Source organism: Tamandua tetradactyla, chromosome 7 (assembly GCF_023851605.1).
Source record: "Tamandua tetradactyla isolate mTamTet1 chromosome 7, mTamTet1.pri, whole genome shotgun sequence".
NCBI lineage: Eukaryota > Metazoa > Chordata > Mammalia > Pilosa > Myrmecophagidae > Tamandua > Tamandua tetradactyla.
Genome location: NC_135333.1, coordinates 23,329,742 through 23,346,663, shown reverse-complemented (window position 1 = coordinate 23,346,663; position 16,922 = coordinate 23,329,742). Strand labels below are relative to the sequence as shown.

Below are 16,922 nucleotides of genomic sequence, written 5' to 3'. Positions count from 1 at the left end.
AGGGGGTCTATATCTGAACACGCTATTCGATTCCATTGATCAGTATGTCTATCTTTATGCCAGTATCATGCTCTTTTGACTATTGTAACTTCATAATAGACCTTATAGTCAGGTAGTATGAGATCTCCGACTTAAGTTTTCTTTCTCAGGATATTTTCAGCTATTCAGGGTAACCCGCCTGTTCTAGTTTGCCAGCTGCCGGAATGCAACACACCAGAGATGGATTGGTTTTTAATAAAAGGGGATTTATTTTGTTAATTCTTCAGAGGAAAGCCAGCTAACTTTCCACTGAGGTTCTTTCGTACGTGGAAGGCACAGGATGGTCTCTGCTGGTCTTCTCTCTAGGCCCGTGGGTTCCAACAACTTTCTCCAGGGTGACTTCTTTCTGCATCTCTAAAGGCCTGGGCTGAGCTGCAAGTGTTGAGATGAGGAATGCCGAGCTGCTTAGGCTGTGCTGTGTTGCGTTCTCTCATTTAAGCACCAGCCAATTAAGTCAAACGTCACTCATTGCAGCAGACATGCCTCCTAGCTTACTGCAGATGTAATTAGCAACAGATGAGGTTCACGTACAATTCATTGGCTTATGTCCGCAGCAACAAAACTTAAGTATGCTCACCTGGCCAAGTTGACAACTGAATCTAACTAACACACTGCCCTTCCAGATAAATTTGGTTATTGGTTTTTCTATTTCTGAAAAGTAAGTTTTTTGGATTTTAATTGGTATTGCATTGAATCTATAAATCAATTTAGGTAGAACTGACATCTTAACTATATTTAGTCTTCCAATCCATGAACACAGTTTTTTGCCCTTCCATTTATTTAGGTCTTCTGTGATTTAGCAATTTCTCATACTTTTCTTTGTATAGGTCTTTTGTATCCTTAGTCAAATTTATTCCTAAATATTTTATTCTTTTGGTTGCAATTATAAATGGAATTTTTTTCTTGATTTCCCCTCTGATTGCTCATTACTAGTGTATATAAACACTACAGATTTTCGAGTGTTGCTCTTGTAACCTGCCACTATGCTGCACTCATTCATTAGCTCCAGTAGTTTTGCTGTGGATTTTTTGGGATTTTTGACATATAGTATCATACAATTTGCAAACAGTGAGAGTTTTACTTCTTCCTCTCCAATTTTGATGCCTTCTGTTTCTTTTTCTTGTCTAATTGCTCTCGCTAGAACTTCCAACACAATGTCGAATAACAATGGTGATAGTGGACATTCTTGTCTTGTTCCTGATCTTAGGGGGAAACTTTTCAGTTTTTCCCCCTTGAGGATGATGTTAGCAGTGGGTTTTTCATATATTCCCTTTATCATGTTGAGGAAGTTCCCTTCTATTTCTATTCTTGGAAGTGTTTTCAACAAGAAAGGATGTTGAATTTTGTCAAATGCCTTTTCTGCATCAATCGAGATGATCATGTGGTTTTTCTGCTTTGATTTGTTGATATGGTGTATCATATTAATCGATTTTCTTATGCTGAACCATTCTTGCACACCTGGGATGAATCCTACTTGGTTATAGCATATAATTCTTTTAATGTGCTGTTGGATTTGATTCGGAAGAATTTTGTTGAGGATTTTTGCATCTATATTCATTAGAGAGAGTGGTCTGTAATTTTCTTTTCTTGTAGTACCTTTGACTGGCTTTGGTATGAGGGTGATGTTGGCTTCATAGAATGAGTTAGGTAGCCTTCCCTCTTCAATTTTTTTGAAGAGTTTGAGCAGTATTGTAATTCTTTCTTGAATGTTTGGTAGAATTCACATGTTAAGCCATCTGGTCCTGGATTTTTCTCTTTTGGGAGCTTAATGACTAATTCAATTTCTTTACTTTTGATTGGTTTGTTGAGGTTGTCGATTTCTTCTTGAGTCAATGTTTGTTGTTCATGCTTTTCTAGGAAGTCGTCCAGTTTATCTACATTGTCCCTAGGTTACTAGCATAAAGTTGTTCACAGTATTCTCTCATTATCTCCTTTATTTCTGTGGAGTCAGTGGTTATGTCTCCTCTTCCACTTCTGATTTTATTGATTTGCATCCTCCTCTGTCATCCTTGCTAAGGGTCCGTTAATCTTACTGATTTTCTCATAGAATCAACTTCAGGTTTTGTCGAATTTCTTGATTGTTTTCATGTTCTCAATTTCATTCATTTCTGCTTTAATCTTCGTTATTTCTTTCCTTTTGCTTGCTTTGGGGTTACTTTGCTGTTCTTTCTTTAGTTTTTCCAAATGGAGAGTTAATTCCTTGATTTTTGCTCTTTCTTCTGTTTTGATATAGGCATTTAGGGCAACAAATTTCCCTCTTAGCACTGTCTTTGTTGCATCCCATAAATTTTGATATGCTGTGCTTTCATTTTCATTTGCCTTGAGATACTTACTGATTTCTCTTGTAATTTCTTCCTTGACCCACTGGTTGTTTAAGAGTGTGTTGTTGAGCCTCCATGTATTTGTGAATTTTCTGGCCCTCTGCCTATTACTGAGTTCTAACTTCATTCCTTTATGATCTGAGAAAATGTTTTGTATGATTTCAATCTTTTTAAATTTATTCAGACTTGCTTTGCGCCCCAGCATATGGTCTATCCTTGGATCCATGAGCACTTGAGAAAAAGGTATATCCTGCTGTTGTGGGGTGTAATGTTCTATAAATGTCTGTTAAGTCTACTACATTTATTGTATTATTCAAATTCTGTTTCTTTATTGATCCTCTCTCTAGATGTTCAGTCCATTGATGAGAGTGGGGAACTGAAGTCTCCAACTATTATGGCAGATGTATCTCTTCAAGGTTTTCAGTGTTTGCCTTATGTATTTTGGAGCACTCTGCCTCGGTGCATACGTATTTATGATTATTATGCCTTCTTGTTGAATTATTCCTTTAATTAATACAGTGTCCTTCTTTGTGTCTTAATTGTTTTACATTTGAAGTCTAATTTGTTGGATATTAGTATAGCTACTCCTGCTCCTTTCTGATTGTTGTTTGCATGAAATATCTTTCACCAACTTTCACTTTCAACCTATGTTTATCCTTGGGTCTAAGATGCATCTCCTGTAGACAGCATATATATGGGTCCTGTTTTTTAATCCATTCTGCCAGTCTATGTCTTTTGATTGGGGAGTTTAATCCACTAACAGTTAGTGTTATTACTGTAAGGGTAGTACTTTCTTCTGTCACTTTGCCTTTAGGATTTTATATGTCATATCTCATTTTTTTCTTTTTAGCTTTACTGATAATCTTCATTTCTACACTCTACTCCACACCTTTCTCTCCTGTCTTTTCCTTTCTGTCTGTAGTGCTCCCTTTAGTATTTCTTGCAAGACTGGTCTCTTGGTCACAAATTCTCTCGGTGATTTTCTTGTCTGAAAATGTTTTAATTCCCCCCTCATTTTTGAAGGACAATTTCGCTGGATATTCAATTCTCGGCTGGTGGTTTTTCTTTTAGTATCTTAAATATATCATACCACTGTCTTCTCGACTCCATGATTTCTGCTGAGAAATCTATGCATGGTCTTATTGGGCTTCCTTTGTATGTGATGGATTGCTATTCTTTTGCTGCTTTCAAAATTTCTCTTTGATAGCTGACATTCTGATTAGCAAGTGTTTTGGAGTAAGTCTACTTGGATCTACTCTGTTTGGGGTTCACTGCACTTCTTGGATCTGTAATTTTTAAGTCTTTCATAAGAGTTGGGAAATTTTCAGTGAAAATTTCCTCAATTAGTTTTTCTCCTCCTTTTCCCTCTTCTTCTCCTTCTGTGACACCCACAACATGTATTATTCATGCGCTTCATGCTGCCAACCAATTCCCTGAGTTCCTGCTCATATTTTTCCATTCTTTTCCCTCTATTTTGTTTTGCTTGTCAGATTTCAAATGTCCCGTCCTTCAGTTTACTAATCCTATCTTCTGTCTCTTGAAATCTAACATTGTAGGTTTCCACTGTTGTTTTTTTTACTCTCTTCTACCATGCCTTTCATTGCCATAAGTTCTGCTATTTTCTTCAGGGTTTCGATTTCTTCTTTTTGTTCGTCCCCTGCCTTTATATCCTTCTTCAATTCATTCGATTTTTGATAAGGTTTTCCGCCTCTGTTCAAACATCCTGAATTAATTGTTTCAACTCCTGTATCTCATTTGAATTGTCGGTTTGTTTCTTTGACTGGGCCGTATCTTCAATTTTCCTAGTATGATTCATTATTTTTTGCTGGTGTCTAAACATTTAATTTCCTTAATTACTTTATTCTGGAGAATGTTTTCACTTTTTTTTACCTAGGATTTTCTTGCTGGTTGACTTTGTTGTGTATTTGTCTTCTGACATACAGTTCAGCTTATTCTAGACCTCTAGCTTAGGTTTTGTTCAACAGATCAGAATTTTTCCATTTTTGTTTTCTTATTTCTTGCCCTACCTGAATGGTGCCTTTTTTTTCTCACTTAAGAGGGTCTACTTAGGTATTTCCTAATTTTGCTTTTAATTTCCTTGTTAATCCTTTCATTAAGAGTATGTTGTTAATTTCTACATATTTGTGAATTTTCCATTTCTCCCTCTGTTATTGATTTATGGCTTCATTCTGTTGTGAGTGGAGAATATATATATTGCATGATTTCAATATTTTTTTAATTTCCAGAGACTTGTTTTGTGACTCAACATATGGTCTCTCCTGGATAATGATCCAAGCATACTTGAAAAGAATGTGTATTCCGTTTTTCTTGGGTGCAGTGATCTATATATTTTGCTAGGTCTAGCTGGCTTAGTGTATTATTCAAGCCCTATATTTCCTTACTGATCTTCTGACTAAATGTTCAATCCATTACTGACAGTGGTGTGTTAAAGTCTCCTACTGTTAATGTAGAACCATCAATCTTTCCCTTCAAATCTCATATTTCTTCATATATTTTAGGGGCTCTGTTGTTAAGGTACTATACTGGTTTGAAGCTAATGTGTACCCCAGAGAAGCCATGCTTTAATTCTAATCCAATTTTGTGGAGGGAGTAATTTCTTTTACTTCTGATTCAATATTTTAGGGCAGAAACTTTTGATTAGATTATCTCCACAGAGATATGGCATGCCCAATTGTGGGTATGACCTTTTGATTAGATGGAGATGTAACTCAATCCATTCAAGGTGGGTCTTGATTACTAGAGTCTTTTAAAAGGGGAAACATTTTGGAGAAATCTGGAGCAGATGCAGATGCCTGGAGAACAGCTGCTTCAGAGATGACAAAACCACACATGAGACTCAAACGTTTGGAGATGCAGGGCTCAGTAGATGTTACCATACGCCTTCCCATGAGATGCTAAGCAAGTCAGAACCCAGAATCCTGTCTTGGAGGAACTAAGTGAAGGCCCACAGATGCTTCAAGAGGAAACCACTGGTATCAGAAGTTGGATGCAATGAACCAGGAACAAGAACTAGCAGATGCCAGCCACATGACTTCCCAGCTGACCGAGGTGTTCCAGATGGCATCAGACTTTTTTGAGTGATGGTAACCTCTTCTTGGTCCCTTAGTCTGGACATTTTCACAGCCTTAGAATTGTAATTTGCAACTGATTAAATACCCTCCTTAAAAGCCATTCCATTTCTGGTATATTGCTTTCTGACAGCTTTAACAAACTAACACTGGGGCACATATATTTATAATTATTAAATTTTCCTGTTGAATCATTCCCTTTATCAGTATATAATGACATCTTTGTCCCTCATAACTGTTTTTTTTTACTTAAGGCATATTAAGGCTTTTGTTTATCTGAGAATGTCTTAATCTCTCCCTCATATTTTGAAAGAAAGTCTCACTGGTATAAAATTCTTAGCTGGCAGTTCTTTCTTTCAGCACTAAGTTTCCACCCTCTGCCTTCTTTCCTCCATTGTCTCTGATGAGAAATAAGGTCTCAGTCTCATTGGCACTTCCTTTTACATAACACATTGCTTTTCTCTTGCAGTTTTCAGAACTCTCTAATTGTCCTTTGCATTCATTAAGTTTGAGTAACATATGATGGGAGTCTATTTTTCTTCATGTTTATTCTGTTTGGTGTTCTCTGGCCTTCTTGAATGAGCATATTCATGTCTTCTGGCATGTTTAAGATGTTCTCTCATAAAGTTCTTTAAAAAAATCATCCTAGCCTTTCATTTGGTGGCTCTTTCAATCTGAAGATGATTTTCTATTATTTATTTATTTAATTTCCACCTTCTCAACTGTCTAATTCTGAAATTTCTGTTACATAGAATATATTTCCAGGATCCATCCTCCATGAACAACCATAGCATTGCATAATCTAGAAGCCACAGTTCACATACAACACATGTGAAAGGTAGACCACAGTCCACCTCCCATCCCCACCCCGAAACCAACAGTTTTGCAGCCTCATGGTCCATTCCAGGCTCTTTAGAGTTTGTTGCTGATTCTCAGTTTCCCTCTGTTTTGGGGAGAATATCTTAGGTTTGCTCTAATTCAGTGGCTTCAAAATTTGAAAGCCCATCAAAATCAACTCCAGGGAAACAATATGGATTCCTAGCCTGCACCCTGATTATTCTGATTCCACAAGTCTAGGGTAGACAAGAGTTTATTTTTAATATGTCCTCCAGATGATGGGAGACTTTAATTCACTACTTGGGCAACTGGAAAGCACTTTAATAATTCACTACTTCTGTGTTGTGTAATATCCATTCTGCTATTTACTGCTCTATTGAGCCTTTTAGTTTAACATTATTTTTCATCTCTAAGAACTCTTCATTTTTTTCAGATTGCTCCTTTTTAATGACAGTTTACTTTTTCCGACTTATCACGGAAATGCTCTTTCAATTCTCACTGAGAATACTAAATAGAAGGTGGGTTTTTTGTTTTTTGTTTTAATTCTCTCCCTTTTTTCTGTATTGTTTTCTCTGTGTGCCCAGAATGCTATCATTCTGAGTGACTTTTATTCCTAGGCTTGTGGTGTCAGGAGTTTGAAATGCTATGTGTGGCAAGGACATCCCATCCACAAGAGGCAACTCAAAAGGAAGATGATTCCCACTAAAGTGAAGACAATGCCTCATTGCTGGAAATTTCCATCAGCAATCACCTAACAAGTACTTATTATCTTCCGAAGCACTGTTTTCCTCCTGGCTACACTTTAAAATCAATTAGGAAAAAAAAACTTTTTTTAATTGATATATATTTGCATACCATGTAATTATCCAAAGTGTACAATCAATGGTTCATAATACCATCATATAGCTGTGCATTTATCATCACAATAGACTTTTATTTTTTTTGTGAAAAATAACATACATACAAAAAAGCAATAAATTTCAAAGTATATTGCAACAATTAGTTGTAGAACAGATTTCAGAGTTTATGGGTTACAATTCCACAATTTTAGGTTTTTACTTCTAGCTGCTCTAAGATACTAGAGGTTAAAAGAAATATCAATACAATGATTCAGTAATCACACTCATTTGTTAAACCCTACCTCTCTGTACAACTCCACCATCACCTTTGATCTTTCTCCCACTCTTTAGGGGTATCTGGGCTATGCCCATTCTAACTTTTTTATGTCAATAATATGGGGTAGAGGGATGGAACTAGTTGATGTTCTGGAGAGACTGGCTCCTCTGCATTTCAGGACCTATCTGGTCCAGGGACCCATCTGGAGGTTGCAGGTTTCTGGAAAGTTACCCTAGTGCATGGAAACTCTGTAAAATCTTATATAACACCCTAGGTGTTCTTTAGGATTCACAGGAATGGTTCTGGTTGGGTTTTGGCAAGTTATGATAGCAGTGTCTAACTAAAGCTTGCAAAAGAGTGATCTCAAGAGTAGCCTCTTGACTCTGTTTGAACTCTCTCAGCCACTGATACCTTATTTATTACACTTCTTTTCCCCTTTTTGTGAGGATGGCATTGTTGATCTCATGGTGTCAGAGCCAGATTCATCCCTGGGAGTCATCTCCCATACTGCCAGGGAGACTATCACCCCTAGATGTCATGTCCCATGTAGAGGGGAGCACAGTGATTTCACTTGCAGAAGTGGGCGTAAAGAGACAGAGAGGCCATATCTGAGCAACAAAAGAGGTCCTATGGAGGTAACTCTTGGCATTCCTAGAGGTAGTAGCTTCTCCACTACATTTTGAGCTTCACAATAGCAAGCTTCAAGATCAAGAGCTTGGTCTATTAATTTGGGGTGTCCCTAACATTTGATACAGTATCAGGGAGCTCCCTGGTGTTAAAGTTTAATAGTTTTCTTCTGTCCCACAAGAGACTTTGCCAATACTTTTCGATTATCTGCATAATATACTCTGGAATTTAACCAAGCATTACATTAAGCTATACAGGATTAAAGGCCCTCATTCTTTTCTGGATTCCCTGTGTCTGGATTGTTTAAATGATCTATCCAGACAGGTTGAGTTAGATTATATACTACAGAAAATTTAGGTTCTGGACAAAAAAACCTTTCTTCCTTTGGTCTCAAACAGTAGATGAAGTTCTAAACTACAGGCAATGTCTCCCTTACCCCTGTATTCTGAATTACCTTAATCCTGACTTCAGCTTCATTCTTATCTCGAAATACCAGGTTATACATATATAAAACGGCCTTTCAAAATCCAGAAATAACAATTACCACTCTGGACTAAATGTGACTGCTATAAGAGCTTACAATCTAGGCCACTGTTTTCTTATAAGTATTTTCTAAATGAGACCATACAATATTTGCTCTTTTGTTTCTGGCTTATTTTGTCTCACCAAATATCCACAAGTTTTATGTCTCACAACTTCCTTCCTTTTTGTAACAGCACAATATTTGTTCATATGTATACACCATTGTTCGCCAATCTACTTCTTGGTCAGTGCATCCTTCAGCCACCTCCATTCATTGGGCATCATGCATAACATTAACAGTCATCAATACTCTCAATTTTAGATAACTTCATTGTTCCCAGGAGAAAGATAACCAATAAACACACCATCACCAAATAGAAAATCCAAACCTCCTCTAACTCTTGTCCCTTCTCGCATTATCTACCCCTGGTATTGCTGTGGTTCTGTTGATGTTCTCCTATTAAATATAGCCCATAGCAGGCAATAGCAGTTTTCTCCCTATACCCTGAGCTTATACGCTCTTTGTACAAAATTCATAACTTTGCAATAGTTCACGTTAGAACTTATTTGTATTTGTAGTGCAATCGGTGGGATGTATACAACCCCTTTCAATCATGTTCACCTTCAATATGGTAATATTACTTATAGACCTACTAGTGAAGCCTTCACTTCTATCTATTCCCTTACATTTAAGTTCAACCTCATTAGCTAACTGCTCACCCATCTCTAGCTTCCATGTATCTGTAGGTCCCCTATATTCCGCATTATAAGCCTCTGATTTTACCTTTAGCATGGTCATAAAAATAGAATCATACAGCATCTAACCCTCTGTGTCTGGCCTATCTCACCCAGAACTACATTCTCAAGGCTCATCCATCTTGTCATGTGCTTCAGGATGACATTTTGTCCTACTGTTGCATAATATGCCATCATATGTACATACCACATACTGTCAATCCACCCATTTGCCAATGGGCACAGGACTGCTTCCATCCCCTGGCGATCGCAAACAATGCTACTAAGAACATCAGTGTGCAAATATCTGTTCATATCACTGCCCTCAGCTCTTCTGGGTATATCACCGAGTAGTAGCATTGCTGGGTCACAGGGCAACCCAATATCTAGTCTTCTAAGGAAAGGCCAGCCTGCTCTCCACAGCGGCTGTACCACTATACCCCCCTACCAGTAGTGCACAAGTGCCCCCACCTCTCCACATCCTCTCAACACTTGCAGTTTCCACCTGTTCAATAGCACACATTCTTAGGTGTGAGGTGGCATCCCACCACAGTACCAATTCACACTCCCTTATAAGTCAATGAAAATGAGTGAGTTCATTTTTTTAAAGGCTCTGTTCAATACATCTACATTCTTATCTTCTTCACTGGTGTCTTCTATATTTTTATCCTCTTCCTTTGAATGGGCCGTCATTTTCTATTTTAATATTTTAAAATGTCAACTCTGGGACTTATTCCCTAGAGTGCCTGTTTCTTGGTTTTGTTACTAGGTAGCAATAAGACATATTTTCTTGAGTTTCAGTCCTCCTTTTAGGAAGGTCTGCCCAGGGCAAATGCAGCGGGCAAGGTTTTCCCCTGTCTTTCTGGGCTTCTGTTTTGTCCTAGGCTTTTGCTTGTTAGTTGCTTTGGAGTGCCACTATTTACAGGAGTTTGGTGGCCCCTCTGTCCCACAGGACAGACCTCTTTCTCACACTGATACTTGAAGCTGGCATCCCTTTGTCCCAGACTGTTTGCCTCCATAGTTTTTCACATTCCTTTCGAAGGCTCACCTTGCTTTTGCCTGGAGGACAAATTCTGGGAGAAGGGTTATCCCAGAGAAGATTTTCCTGAGTCAGTCTTTCCCAGACCAAACAGAGCCAGGAATCCATGACGGGCGCATAGAACAGCTTTAAAGTGCCCTGAGGAGAGGATCAGGAAGGACCCCAAAAGCTTCTCTGATGGTTTCTCAATGCTGAGCTTTCCTGTCTGCCCAGCAAATGAAGTCTTCCAGCTCACTGTCTCCCGCAGCCCTGAGGAAGTGCTGCATCTTTAAATTTCTACTGTTTCTGCCACTGGGGATGGTTGAAAACAGTGGCTAGCATAGCTTCTGTCAGGGTTGAAACAACAGCAGCTGCAGCATTTGCTGGGGTGCACTGAAACAATAAATGCCTTCAGAGCCAGGAAATCAGCTATTTGAATTTGCTAATCAAAAGTCGTGATCAGTAATTGGCCGTGCCCACCCCTGTTCTTAGGAAAGAGAATTTTTATGTCCCTGTCTGTCATTAGCACTTAGTCTGGGTCTGGACCCTGCAGTGGCCTGCTGCAAGTGGGGAATGGGCACCAGGAGTGGAGAGAAAAATTTACAATTTTTACTGTAATTTATCAGCTGCTTCTTTCTGCTCTGTACAATGATGCTGTACAATGAATGTTCTTCTGCTTCTGGAGTTTCAAAAATACTTGTTTCAGTCATTTCCTGCCTGTTTAAGTAGTTGTTTTGGTAGGAGGACTGAGACCTGGAGCTCCCTACTCTGCCATCTTCACTGGAAATGTCAGATGAGGCGATTATAAGCAGAGATTTGCTTTTTGAAAAGCAACTCTGCGCAAAGTAGGGATCATGGGCTCATATGTTAGGTAAGGTAAACCTTTTCCACAGGGCTCAGAACCCTGGGTGTAGAAATGGGAAGGGAAGGTATTCTGCCATATATGGGGTTGGGTGATTGAAGACTGGCAGGACATAGGAGGGCATGGAAAGAGGTTGAAATGATGAACCAATGTTTTAGGATAGAGACGGTTAAATCAAAACAGATTTGTAGATAGGAGAAAAAGTAATTATCAGGATACTAGGGGGATTAGGGACAATATGAAGGAAGGAGGAAGACTTTCCTCATTATGCTAAACTATAGTGAGCTTGTCCTTTGAATTGTATTAGCAATTATTATTGGTATAATTACTTCATTGGAAAATTACTCACAAAATATCTTATAATATCTCTTCTGTTCTTATCTTGAGCTGTTATTTAACTTTTCAAAATATTTATGTCTTCCCATTGAGACTCTGTTCTTCCAGGGTATGCACTGTGAGTCCTTAAAACACCTAACACAGTGCTCAGCTATGGTTTAAAAAATATCTGTTCATTTAGATAACTGCTCATTATAATGTGAAAGTTTTAAAGAGCTAAGAGCTTTAATGATAGCAACAAAACAAAAATCATTCTCCTTGATTGCTCTAGACAAAGTAAACTCTCCTTTTCTCTGTACACCTACATAAGCTTGTTCAAGTCTGACCCAAACATCAAAACAATGTTTGATTTGGTTATAAGTCTCTCTCACCCATTAATTTAGCTGGTGACCCCTGGAGGACAGAGATTGTATTTTATTCATCTCTGTTGACCTAAAGCTAAGCCTAGTATCTAACACATAATAAATGTTTAATTAACAAATATAAACCAAATGAAATCATCCAATTTTTAAATATTTATTGAAAATCTGCTATGTGTAAGATTCAGTGAGTGAATGAAGCCAGATTGAGAGCCTAAATGAAACTAAATCAGATCCGGTTGTCTCCTCCCCTCACCCAGTGTTTAGGCCATCCTTATCTCCTTCCTCTTCTTCAAAACAAAAGAAAATCATAACCACATGCAGCTTTCTCTTCGGCCTAAGAGCTTTATAATCCTCTCTTCTGGGCTAAGAGCTGAGACCTGGAGCTCAATAAGCATATGCTTATTGATTATAGATAAAAAAGATGAAAACATCTTCAGGCACACAGAGATAAACAGAATTACAATTTCCTTTATTGCAGCAAAAAGGTGGATCATACGAAGATTCTACTTGTTAATGCAATAGAGCAAAAAGGTTTTAAAAACCATTCAAGGTGTGGATTAGCAGAATTACAGGTTAAGTTTTGATGTCTTTGTCAGCTAATTCATATTTATCTCTATGTCCATGTCCTCTTGATTTCTCTGAGAAAAAAAAAAGGCACTGTATGACAGAGATGTCAGAATAACCGAAGTCATTTTTTCATTCATTCAAGTCCTAGAATTTCTGACACACATGCATTATAGGACATACAGGCATATCTTGGAAATACTGTGGGTTTGGTTCCAATCACTGCAATAAAGCAAATATCACAATAAAGCGAAATACATGAATTTATTGGTTTCCCAGTACATATAAAAGTTATGTTTTTATTATATTGTACTCTATTAAGTGTGCAATAGGCCTATGTCTAAAAAAACCCAATGTATATAGCTCAGATAAAATATATTTAATTGCTAAAAAGTGCTAAATTTCATCTGAGCCTTCAGTGAATTGCAATCTTTTTGCTGGTGGGGTGTATTGCCATGATGATGATGGTTGCCGACGGATCAGGGTGGTGGTTGTTGAAGGCAGGGGTAGCTATGGCAATTTCTTAAAATAAGACAAAAATGAAGTTTTCCACATTCTCCTTTCAAGAAAGATGTCTCTGTAGCATGTCATGCTACTGGATGCATTTTACCCACTGTGTTAGTCTACAAGCTGCTGGAATATGATATACCAGAACTGGAACGGCTTTTAAAAAGAGGAATTTAATAAGTTATAAGTTTACTGTTCTGTGGCTGATGAAATGTCCAAATTAAGGCAAGGCTATAAAAATGTCCAAATTAAGGCATCCAGGGAATGATACCTTGACTCAAGAAGGCTGATGGACTCAAGAGTCCTGGAAACGCAAATGGTGACATTTGCTAGTTTTCTCTCCAGGCTTCTTCAATGGCTTCCCCAGAGGCATTTTCTTTATGCATCTCCAAAGGTCTCTGGCTGGATGGGCTCTGTCATTTCTGCTGCTTCTGACTCTCTCCAAATGTTTTCTCTTTTAAAGTGTTCCAATAAACTAATCAATACCCAGCTGGAATGGGTGGAGTCACATCTCCATCTAATCAAAGGTTACACCCAAGATTGGGCACATCACATCTCCATGCAGATAATTTAATCAAAAGTTTCCAACCTACAGTACTTAATCAGGATTAAAAGAAATGGCTGCCTCCACAAGATTGAATCAGGATTACAACATGGCTTTTCTGGGTACATAATACTTTCAAACCAGCAAACCCACATAGAATTTCTTTCAAAATTGGAGTTCAATCCTCTCAAACCCTGACAATGCTTGATCAACTAAGTTTACAGACTATTCTAAATTCTTTGTTGTTATTTCAACAATGTTCATAACATCTTCACCAGAAGCAGATTGTATCTCAAGAAATCACTTTCTTTGATCATCCATAAGAGGCAACTCCTCATCCATTCAAGTTCTATCATGAGATTGCAGCAATTCAGTCACATCTTCAGGCTCCACTTCTAATTCTAGTTCTCTTGCTATGTTCACTACATCTGCAGTTACTTCTTCCAATGAAGTCTGGAACCCCTCAAAGTCATTCATGAGGGTTGGAATCAACTTCTTCCAAACTACTGACAATACTGATCTTTTGACCTCCTCCCATGAATCATGAATGTTCGTAATGGTATCTAGAATGGTGAATTCTTTCCAGAAGGCTTTCAACTGACTTCCTCAGCTCTAACAGAGGAATCACCTCTACAGTAGCTATAACCTTATGAAATGTATTTCTCAAATAACAAGGCTTGGAAGCTGAAATGACTCCTTGATCCATGGGCTGCAGAATGGATGTGGTGTTAGCAAGCATGAAAACAGCCTTTGTCTCATTGTACATCTCCATCAGAGGTCTTGGGTGTCCAAGTGCACTGCTAACATATGGTCATATTTTGAAAGGAGTCATTTTTTCTGAGCAGTAGGTCTCAATAGTAGGCTTAAAATATTCAGTAAACTATGTTGCCAACAGATGTGCTGTCATCCAGGCTTTTCCATTTATAGTACACAGGAAGAGTAGATTTAGCATATTTCTAAGAGCCCAAGATAGACTCACCCAGACGCTCAGATCCACTAACATTTAACATTTTGCCATATTTGCATATCACTCCATCCATCCATCCATCCATCCATCCATCCATCCATCCATCCATCCATCCAATCTTCTAAATATGTGAGAGTAGGTTGTATACATCATGCTCCTTGAACACTTAGTACTTCTATGTACTTTTACCAAAAACAAAGATATTCACTTATGTAATCACCTTCAGTTATCAAGTTCAGGAAATTTAACCCTGATAAAAAGCTGACAGTTTATATTCCAATTTTTCCTATGCACCAATAATGCCCTTGTAGGCATTTTCTCTTCTATTATTAGATACCATCCAGGAGCATGTATTTGCATTTAGTTACTGTCTTTTTAGTCTCTCTCTTTTTTTTAATTGTGGGAATATATACATACATCATGATCTTCCCCCTTTTACCCACTCCTGAACATACCACCCAGTGGGATTAATCACATTCACAATGTTGTGCTACTCTCACCATCATCCCTTATCAAAACTTTCCCATCATCACAAACAGAAATCCTGCACCCATTATGCATTAAATCTCCAATTCCCCTCATGTACTCTATTTTCTATCCCTATTAATTTGCATATTCTAGCTATTTCATGTAAGTGGATTCACATATCTGCCCCTTTGTATCTGACTTATTTTACTCAGCATGACGGCATCAAAATTCAGGATGTATCAGAACTTCATTCCTTTTTAGGGCTGAAAAATATTCTACTTGTATGTATATACTTCATCCTTATTTATTCATCCATCTGCTGATGGACATTTGGGCTGCTTCTACCTTTTGGTTATTATGAATAATGCTGCTATATACCTTGGTGTACAAATATCTGCCCAAGTTCCTGCTGTCAACTGTTCTGGTTATATACCTAGAAGTGGGATTGATGGGTCATATGATAATTCTAAGCTTAACCTTTGGAAGAACTGCCAAACTGTTTTCTACAGTGACTGCATCATTTGACATTCCCACAAACTATATACTAAGATTTCTCTGCAACTTCGACAACATTTTTTATTTTCTGTTTTTATAATAATAATAGCTGTGAGGTGGTATCTCACTGTGCTTTTTATTTGCATTTCCATAATGGCTAATGATAATGAGCATCTTTTATATGTGCTTACTGCCCATTTGTATATTCTTTTTGGAGAATGTCTATTCAAGCTCTTTCCTCATTTTTAATAGGGTCGTTTGTCTTTTTAGTATTAGAGCTCCTACAACTTTGTATTAAGTTGTAGGAGCTCCTTATATATTTTGGATATTATGATTTAGATATTAAGATACATGATTTCCAAATATTTTCTCCTTTCTATTGGCTGTCCTCAAGGTACATATTTTTTTTTTTTTGGTAAATATTCTCATAATGAAATTAGTAGTAGTAGTAGTAGTAGTAGTAGTAGTAGTAAAGTATGGTAATTAATGCCAGGACTCAAATCCTAGTTCTTCTATGTACATGGGCTGTGTGATCTCTTGGTAATCGCTTGATCTTTCTAAGTTCCAGTTTCCTCATCTTTTGAAATGGAAAAAATAGTAGTACCAGTGATAATAAAAAAAAAAAAGTATCTCATATTCAACAGTAGTACCTACCTCATAAGGTTGTTGTGATGATTAGCACAGTACCATGCAAAGTAAATATGCAATACTTGTGTGCTACTGTTGTTGTTCTAGATTTTATTTGTGAATGAACAAATGACAAATTCTTCTGTCTTGTTGAAGTTCATATAACAAACTCAGAAGTGACAGAATAAAATACTCTCTTCTATTTTTCATCAGTGCATGGTAATGAGTTCTGACCTACCAATTACCAATGATCTACTGTAATATTTTCTCTTTCTTGTGATTATATTAAACATTTAAAATTAGATGCATGAAAACTATAAGAACTGATGGTATCCTTTTACTGAGAAATCAATAAACAGGTTACCCACCTGTGCAACTCTTCTGTTTTGTCTTCAGTTGGACCAACAATTAGTAAACAATGACGAAGAACAGCTGCCATAACACGGAACTGATGAGAATCACTCTATGGTAAATAAACGAGAGGATAAATTGGGGATTGAACGTCTTATGAAGGAATGTGGTACATTACCTTATCCCTGGGAGTCATCTTATGGCCCAGCAACCCCACAAAACAGTCATTCCTACAACCATGTATATAGAAAGCAGAATATCCTAGGAAGAATTCCCTAAGCAATACTAGGTGAATAGTCACTATCTCCTATGAACAGCCACAACTAGCCTAAAAGTGGCTGGCTCCAGAAGTGAGTGGTGCCAGAAGTTGCTAATTTAGCCATTCCCTTAAGTCATTTCTGGCAAAGAGGCATTATCAGCACCCAGGGATTACCTACCATTTTATCTTATCTTAAGATTCAGTTCCACTAGTAATTTTTTTCATTTCCATAAAGTTTAAATTCTTTTATTCTATAGCATACTATTCCAGTTTACT

The 16,922-nt window shown here is 37.6% G+C and overlaps 1 protein-coding gene across 8 annotated transcripts in view; it reads right to left on the bottom strand.

Moving 5' to 3' along the window:
* RIC8B (RIC8 guanine nucleotide exchange factor B) overlaps positions 1-16,922 on the bottom strand; it is a 128,265-nt gene that overhangs the window by 61,575 nt on the left and 49,768 nt on the right. For all 8 annotated transcript variants that reach the window (XR_013179240.1, XR_013179241.1, XR_013179242.1 and 5 more), the window contains exon 4: positions 16,405-16,499. Coding sequence is in view for 3 of the 8 variants with exons in the window: in XM_077168614.1 (XP_077024729.1) it covers positions 16,405-16,499 (95 nt within the window). In the remaining 5 variants the exon portion in view is untranslated. The remainder of the gene's footprint in view (positions 1-16,404; positions 16,500-16,922) is intronic.